The sequence below is a fragment of the Vitis riparia genome, chromosome 5 (assembly GCF_004353265.1).
Source record: "Vitis riparia cultivar Riparia Gloire de Montpellier isolate 1030 chromosome 5, EGFV_Vit.rip_1.0, whole genome shotgun sequence".
Lineage (NCBI taxonomy): Eukaryota > Viridiplantae > Streptophyta > Magnoliopsida > Vitales > Vitaceae > Vitis > Vitis riparia.
In genome coordinates, this window is record NC_048435.1 from 8,991,343 (window position 1) to 9,001,063 (window position 9,721).

General features: G+C 24.6%; 1 protein-coding gene across 1 annotated transcript; it reads left to right on the plus strand.

The window, feature by feature from the left end:
- The first annotated feature begins 1,912 nt into the window (after nt 1-1,912).
- LOC117915037 lies at nt 1,913-5,648 on the plus strand. The gene is made up of 5 exons (XM_034830587.1): nt 1,913-2,545; nt 3,038-3,091; nt 3,379-3,429; nt 3,781-3,810; nt 5,209-5,648. The coding sequence occupies exons 1-5, from the start codon at nt 2,063-2,065 to the stop codon at nt 5,299-5,301; spliced, it is 711 nt and encodes a 236-aa protein (XP_034686478.1). The 5' UTR covers nt 1,913-2,062; the 3' UTR covers nt 5,302-5,648.
- The last annotated feature ends 4,073 nt before the right edge of the window (nt 5,649-9,721 follow it).

Here is a 9,721-nt window from a genome sequence, read left to right on the forward strand (position 1 = left end):
ATTACATACAAGTTGATATACCATATACTATTAATTAAGCCATTGCAAAAATCAATTTCTTATAATCATTTTCCAATTAAAATTAATTAATTAGCTATAAGATGCACTTATTGATTGCAATTAAAAAAAGGTCAATTTTGTCTCTAGAATAATATCACATTTTTCTTTTCTACTATTTATATTATGACAATTAAAAAAGATCAATATAAAATTTAATCATTTCAATTTATTTATTTTTTTGGTAATTTAATATTTGAGATTTTAAAACTTAAATTAAGGAGATACCACAAAGAAATGGTCTTTAATTGCCCAATCCAGTCTCTAAACGGTTGTTTTTTTTTCTTTTCTTTTGTGATCTCATTTATGTTGTCTATTACAATGTTCTTGTAAGGGAGAGGTGGGAAAACAAAATTTTTTATCAATTCCATCCATTTAAATAAATTATTTTTTTCATTACACTTTCAATTTCAAATTTTTTTTCTTCCTATTTTTCCTTTTAAAGATTTAATTGAAATTTGTATTTCTTTTTTTTTTTAATGCTTTTAATAACTTTTTTTTTTCCATGAAGATTCTTTGATAAAAATTGTGTTTGATTTTCATTCATTTTTCTCCCTGTTTTGAGTCTTGAATTGTTTTAATTCATATATTTGTCATGCTTTTTCCTTAAAAAAAAAAAAAAAACCAACTTTATTATATTCTAAATTTTTTTCTTTTACTTTTTTTTCGAAAGTCTTTTTTAATGCAGAATCATATTTACGCGTAAAGGCAAAAAGAATTCTTACTTGTTTTCCTTTTATTCTTTTACTTTTACTTGGGTTTTTTTTATAGAAAATATTAGAATGTTTATTTTGATATATTATTCTATTTTTTTAATTCATATATATATTTTGGTTTTTCTTTAAAATAATTATTCTTCATTTTCCCCTTAAATCTCATCAAAGGAGAATCATGTTTACAAATAAGACAAAAAGAATAAGGGTCTGTTTTTGTAAATTATGGTGTTTAATTATTTTTGTTCATGTCCTTTTTTTTTTCCTTTATTTATCATTCTTGCTTTTTTAAGCTATGTGTAATTTATTATTTTTCGTTTTTCTTTTATTTTCTTTTGAAAATGTTTATTAGTTTTTAGTTTTTATTTTTTATTTTTAAAATGTGTTCTTGATGATGAAAAATATTTTATTTCAATTGTCTATTTTGAATACCAACTAATCATATACTATCCCTGTTTTTTTTTCTTTTTTTCTTTTTAAAACCATAAACCAATTCTATTTTCATATATATATATATATATATATATATATATATATATATATGGAGTCTCCAAAATTTATTATTTATCTAATTATTACTAATCAAGGATTTTATATAGCTAGAACGAAGTACCTCACAAATGGTGAATATTAATTTATTAAGAATTAATCTGATTTTATTTATGTTCATTTTCCTTTTATATTAATTTTGTTTTGAGTTTACTTTGCCTTTTTAAATTCACGTACCTACTTTCTTTTTTTTTTAAGAAGAAGAAGAAGAAGAAGAAGTCAGATTATATTTCTTTAGGTAAATAAAGAAATATAATCTGACTTGTCAAATTAAAATACCGCGCGCATGTGTAGACTTGAATAATTTTGCAAAGCATTTCTCAGCTGCAACTTGCATTAGCCAACAATGTTGAATAGGTCTGAGTTCATTAATTTACTGGTTGCGTTAGCCGACAATGCTGAATAGGTCTGAGTTCATTTACTGTTTGCATTAGCCAACAATGTTGAATAGGTCTGAGTTCATTTACTGGTTGTATTAGCCAACAATGTCGAATAGGTCTGAGTTCATTTACTGGTACTGGTCCAGCCATCACAACAACAACAAAAGAAAATGAAGCATTTCTAGAGACAAGAATGGTGTGGACAAGCTTGAGATCAAAAGTAACAAGACGTCAGAAAATTTACTTCTTTTTTTTTTCCTTGAATATTTTGTAATGAGAATTTTTATATGTATATAAATGATGGAACGTCCTTCACCATTCATAGAACTCAGAAGCAAGCCACAAGGGTGAAGAGTGAGATCGATGGAAGAGATTAGTGAGGCTGCATTAGCTTATTATGAAAATGGAAGTGAAGAGCAGAAGCAGTTGGCACGGGATTTCTTCAATAGCTTGGATGAGGATGGAAACGGAACAGTGGACGTCCATGAGTTCATCAAGATTCTCAGTGAAGAGGGGCATGGGTTAGTGAATAATTCCGGATTTTTCCAAGAGCTTGACCGTGATGGCAATGAAAGTCTGGATTTCAATGAATTTCTCACCCTATTCTATATCATTAAAAGCCGTAGTAGGCCTTTCTGTGCTGGGTGTGGAATTTTTTTGAAGAGTTTGTTTTTCAGTTGCGCTAAGTGCCATGAAAGCAGCGATGAAACATTTGATCTTTGCTCTGCGTGTTACCGGGGCAAAAGGTTCAGTCACCAGCACGCTGCCTTTTTAGATAACTACACTTTGTTGGCACACAAGAGGCTCATCACCCTGGGAGGAAAGGGACAACCAAACACGAGTCAGGTAATGTATATAATCATCATCATCATCATCCCATGTATCCACTTACCCACCTTTTCCACTACTTTTAGTCGAGCTCTTCGCTGGTTTTTAGATCCCAATATACAAGAAGAAGGATCAGAATTCAGCAATCCCCATCTGTTGATTATTTTTTCAACCATCTAGTATTTATGAGTAGAATAGATGCATTGACAGCCTTCTACAAACATCTTCTTTTTTTCTTTTTCTTAAAAAATAATCCTAGATCCTTATAAAGTCGGTATGAGATTTGTTTGTTTGATGTTTAGTTATTTTGTTTATCCATAATATCTCTTGATTTTAATTGGGGTAAAAGTTTTTAATCCTTATATTATAATTTTTTAAAATCACTCGTACGCCCTCGAGTTACCCATAAACGCCTTTTCATTTCTCTGGATTTCGTTTGGGATAACACTAGTTAAAATAATTTAGATTTTGTTTGGGATAATGCTAATATAGATTGTTTGTTTGTTACAGGCAGCTTCTTCAGGGACAAGTAGTTCCAACCCTAAGCCACCAGAGTCTAAAAGTGTAAGTTCATTTTTTTTAATTCTTTGAAATTGTATGTATGTTGATTGATTTTTAAGGTCAAAATTTTTTTTTGTTTTTTTTTTTTGTTGGAATTTTAATGAGACATGATATTATAATTCATCGTATCAAATAGAAAAAGGATATTATATGAATAATTTCACTCACTTTCCTTGAGGTTTTTCTCAACTTTGGATTTGGTCTACTTGAATTTTAAAAATATACAATATTTGTGTCAATTATTAATTTCTTGTTAAGCTTTGCTAATATGGATTAGTTGTTTGATACAGGCAACTTCTTCACAGAGCAGTTCCAGCGCTAAGCCACAGAAGCCTAAAACCGTAAGTCCCATTTTTTTTTTTTTTAAAAAAAACTTATTTATTTTTTAAAAGCCCAAATCTTTTCTAATTTTTTGAAATTGTATGTATGTTGATTGATTTTTAAGGTCAAAATTTTCTTTATTATAGATATATATATATATATATATATATATATATATTTTGCATAAAATATAGGATCTATGTATGAGAAGAAACAGGAATTACGTTCATGCCTCCACTTATGGCTTACCCGCTTTTTCATTTTCACTACTTTTTAGTTCAGCTCTTCTCTAGATTTTAGATCGCTCTATTTTACGCAATTTTGTGGACTGTTTATAAGTTTTACTGATATAATCTACTTGTTTGATCCAGAAAACTTCAGCCAGGCCGAACCCTAAACAAGTAAGGCTTTTTTTTGTACTTTATTTTCTGGAAAGCCCAATTTTAATTTTTTTTTTTTTTTGGAAATTTTAGATTTGTAAATTGGTTTTTAATATCAAAGCCTTATTGTAAAAGAAATAATTAAGGGCATTTATGTAAAAAATGGTAATATAAATATTATTTTAGGATATTATATCAAATACATAAAAATATTATAAGATATTAAACCTCAACCAATATATATTTTAAACTAGAAAGAAATAAAATTTAGAATGGAAACATATCTCATTCCTTATTAGAAAAAAAAAAATATTTAGGTCTTGTTTGGTTGGTCAAATATAACATGAGATAAGATAAGATAGATGATATTATATTATATCCCATATTTGGTTGGTGATAGGATAGAATAAGTTATCTCATTACTTATCTTATCTTATGTTCAACTAAACATGTGATAAGATAAATGATGAATATATTATCCATTTTTTTATCCCTTTCATATAAGATATGTTAATCCTATAATAAGATATAGGATATATATATCCTATGTATCTAAAATTTATTTTTAATCATTTTTATTTTTTTTTATTATACTGATTTTACAAAATAATTTTTTATTATAAATTAAATTTATGATTAAAAAATTTTAAAAAACTAAAAAAAATATTTATAAAATAATATTAATATATGATATATAAATTATTTTTATATATTAATAACATAATATTAAAAAAAATTATTTATGAAGTTTAAATATTTTAATTATGAATATTATTATACATAACAAAAATTGTATTTTTTAAATAGAAAATATTTGAATGTGATATAATTTTTATTTTAAACATTGAAAATAATATATATTTTATATTACTTTTTATTCATTTCATAAATTATATATAAATATAATATAATATAGATCGTCTCATTTGATATGTTATCTTAAAATATTATGCCCATAAGATATGTATATTCAAGGATATCATATCCTATTAGAAATCATATCCTAGGGTATGCATATTTTATTCAGTAGGATATGATATCCTAAGATGTACATATCATTTCTCACCAACCAAACGTAGCTTCAAAGTTTTATTAATAAAAAATATTATATTGTGTTAAATAATATACATTAAATTATATTATACAGTAAATATTTTAAATTATTTTTTAATATTAATATTATATCAGTTGCTATTATGTATTAATATTATTTTAATATTCATATAAAAAAATTTATTTCTTTTTCTTTTTCAAACCAAAATTTAAAACTTTTTTTTTAAAAATTAAACTTCCTTGTTTCCCAAAGTTATTAATATGGAAAAGAAAAAAAAAATGAATGAAAAAAAAACATTATAATCTATCCATATACACTTGAATTTGCACTTGGACTAATGCATCCTTAACTACATTGAGTTTCAGGAGAAAAGGAGGCAGAGATTAGAGGCTTTTAACAATGGAATTGACATTGGAAACTATGTTAGTGACGTTACCGGTGAATGTAGCATTCTATAAAATTGCGTTTGACAACGATTTTATAAAATATTTTTATTCTTTTTAATACTTGAAATATAAAAATTTTGAAACATTAAATATATAAAAAATATTTCGTAAAATCACTATCAAACGCATTATAAGTATTTCGTTATTGAAATCTAGTTATAATTAAGGACCTCTCCCAATGTGATTTTCACCGATTCTATGTACTATTCGACTTTGCTGGGAACTATACTATTTGATTTTCAATACTCATGTATATGGTATATTTTATTGAGATTGTTGCTTGAAGTAAAAAAGAAAAAAAAAAACAAATAGAAAATAACCCTGGTTTATACATATTATCGGGGAGCTTTTGCTTGTTATAAGGTTTATCATAAAATTAGTGAATGATGATGGCTGACTGGCCAACCAATTGTAGTAGCTGGGCTTTGAGTGATCAAGACAATACAATTCTAATATTTTTTTTGGCATACTTACATATGGAGAGGAAAATGGAATAAATGAAAAGATAGAATGAAAAAAATTCATAAAATAAAAGTTGTTCTAAACATAATAATTTTTTTGTTACCTATTTCTTCAAATTTCTTTTCTGATTTTCGGAAATTATTAAGAAAAGCAAAAAATGTTGAGGAAAATGATCTCCTCATGATTGATTTTCCTATGAAAAATATGAAAGAAAACGAAATATAGTTAAAAATTAGTAAAAAATTTATGAAGTTTAAAATTATTTAATCTTTCCTTAGAAGTGAAAAAATAAGTTAAATGAGTTTGAAGTAATGTATAAAAATAATTTATTAACTTTAATTCTATTTTAAAATTTTTCTTCATTTTGTCTTTTCTCATACGTTTTCTTTTTATTTTCTTTTCCTTACATTTTCTTCAAATTTTTCCAAGAACCAAAGATAAGTGTAAAGAAGTGTGGAATTTGAAATGAATAAATACTTATATAATTCCTAATAAAATGCTTTTCTCCAACTTCATTTCTATTACATTTTATTTTTCTTTGATTTACTTTACTCATAAATTTTTTAGGTGTATTCATCAAGGCGATGGAGTTGGTTAAGTCAGTGAATTTGTTAGGATTGTGAGCTCCAAATGTATTAATTAATCTTGCAATGCCCTAGTTATATTTGGTTCTCAAAAAGTTTGTAGGAAAATGCGAGGAAAAGAAAGTAGTACTGAGGAAAAATAGAAGGAAAATGAAAAATAAATCTAAAGCCAATAAATTATTTTTATATGTTATTTTAAATTTTTTTCAATTATTTAACTCTTCTATATAAAGATTAACTAATTTAATATATATATATATATATATATATATATATATATATATATATATATATATATATATATTAATAATTTTGGTTATATTTCACTTTCCTTTACATTTTCATAATAAAACAAAATATGAAAAAATCATTTTTTTCAGCATTTTTTTTTCCTTAGTACTTTTCAAACACTAAGCAATAAAAATCAAGTATTCCCTTGTGACCAATTCAAATTGCATAGAAAAGTAGTAGGTTTTGGACTAATTATTGAAGTGCCACGGTAGATCACTCTCTTACCTTTTATTCAAACTTCTTACTAGGGCCTTCAAGACTTGTGGCCATGGTACCTACCTCCAATACTACAAATTCCGTCAAGATTCAATCCAAAATCTCAAAATTTGCAACTATCTTTCTCATATGAATTGAATCCTAAGATGAAGCTTGACAGAAATAATTATAGCTTTATGGAAAAAATTTTGACTACCTCAATAAAACTCAAACGTACAGAGAAAATTCAATCAAACCTAGAATTTGATCTTTGAATGAGAATTAATCAATCTATTATGAGTTTACTTTTGACTTCCACAGCTAAATTAGTGTTCAGGTAAGATGTCAAAACTAAGTTTGAATCCTTTCTGGTTTTCTAAGTCTATGTTTGGTTTCTAGAAAGTATTAAGGAAAGAAAAAAAAAATTAAAGAAAATGGTTTTCTCATATTTGGTTCACCATGAAAAATACAAAAGAAAATCAAATATAATTAAAATTTCTTAATAATTTATATATTTTTAAATTGTCTATTTTTTATATAGTACAATAAATTTTTTAGGGAGATAAATGAAATGAGTTTGAAAAAACATATAAAAATAATTTACTGAGTTTAAACCTATTTTTTATTTTCTTCTACTTTTTTTTTATCTATTTTATTTCCCTCACATTTTCCTTCAAATTTTTTGAGAACCAAATATAGCCTAAAAGTTTCAATTTTCCTTCTATTTATCCTAATTTGATTGTAATCTATACTATTAATTAAGCCTTGCAAAGATCCATTTCTTATAACCATTTTCCCATTAAAATTACTTAATTAGCTCTATGATCCATATATCTACTACAATTAAAAAAGGTCAATTTTTGTCTCTAGAATAATATCACTTATTATTATTATTATTATTACTATTATTATTATTATTATTATTATTATTATTTATGTCATGATAATTAAAAAAGGTCAATATAAAATTTAGGTTATGTTTGGTTCCTGGAAAATTTAAAGGAAAATGCAAGGAAAAGAAAATAGAAAGGAAAAAAAAATGTGAAGAAAAATAAACAATAGATTAAAACTTAACAAATTATTTTTATTTGCTACTCCAAACCCATTTTATTTATTTTAATTCATCAATATAAAAGTTAAATAATTTTAAAATTCATAAGTTTTTAACTAGTTTTAATTTTATTTGATTTTCTTTAATATTTTTTATAAGACAATCAAACATGATCGATATGAGAAAATCATTTTTCTTAATATTTTTTTTTTCTTTAGTATTTTCTAAGAACCAAACATAACCTTAATCATTTCAATTATTATTATTATTATTATTGGTAATTTATCAATTGAGATTTTAAATTTTAAATCAAGGAGATACCACAAGAGACAAAATGAATTATTAACTATTTTTTGTAAATTATGTTGTTTAATTATTTTTGTTTTTTCCTTTTTTTTTTTTTATCATTCTTACTTTTTAAAGATATGTGTAATTTTATTATTTTTCTTTTTTTTTTTTGGAAAATGTTGAGCATTTAATTTAATATTTTTTTGTTATAAAATATGAGATTTTGTACCACTATGGTAACTTGTGGATAATCATCTATAAATATCTTTTGTAACTCCCTATAAAAGGGAGAGACCCCTAATGAAATTTAAGAGAGTTTTCCTGTGCATTCTATTCTCTTCCTACATTTTGATTTCTCTTTCTTGTTTTCTTCCCCTTTCATTTTATAATTTTACAATAATTTTTTATTTTTTATTTTTAAAATGTGTTCTTGATGATGAAAAATATTTTACTTGAATTGTTTATTTTGAATACCAACCAATCATATAATATCCTAATTTTTTTATCTCTTTTTTTAGATTTAAAACCAGTAATCGATTCTATTTCCATAAATATACGGAGCTGCCAAAATTTGTTATTTATCTCTTTATGTTTTTTTTTTTTTTTTCATTTTTTAAGTTTCATCAAAGAAAAATCATGTTTACAATTAAGGAAAAATAATTTTTAAAAATATTTTGGTAAACTACGTTTTGAATTACTTTTTTTCTTCATATTTTTCCTTTTTGCATGTTCCTTTTACTTTTTAAATGTTTTAATACTTCTATCGTCATCACTTTTATTTTCACTTGATATAGTTTTCAAGCTTGTATTTAGACTTTGAATATTTCTTTTATATTTTTCTTAAAATAATCTATATATTAAGTTATCTAAATTAAAAAAAAAAAGCTTATTTTCCTTAAAATAATAATCTTTATTTATATTATTGAAATTACAAATAAAATACATTTTTCACTATTCCCTTTTTCATGTTTTCGTTATTTTTTCTTTAACTTTAAATGAAGAAAACAAAATCCAAATTTTGAAAAATTTTATTATCAATATTATCCATTAAATTAAAGTCCTTCTATTAATGTTCTTAGTTAACTAAATTTTGGATACCAAGGATTTTAGTAACTAATGTAGGAAAAGTGTAAATAATTTCTATTTTTATTTTTAGAAATTACTTTTAATTTATTTTATTTTATTCTATTAGTGTTATATTTTTGGGAAGAGTCCTATTGGGATTGTGCTAGTGGAGTCTCATTCCTTTTATAAGTAGAATCACCTTCCATTTTGTGTCATCTTCTAATTACAAGTAGATTCCCATTGGGACTACATTAGTGGCTTATAAAAGCAGGTCACCCTTTTCTATACAAAAATACCAATTTTTTAGAGAATTTTTCTGAGAGTTTTTCAAGGAGTATTTTCATACATCTACTTGGAGGAATTTATTCAAAAACCCAAGTTGTATATATCTCACTTACAGTGTGCACCCAAGGCGAGATCTGGTTGTTGAATCCTGGAGGTAGACCATTGGTACCCTAGTGCATCGAGTTCGTTTTCGAGGAGGGTGGATCTATTT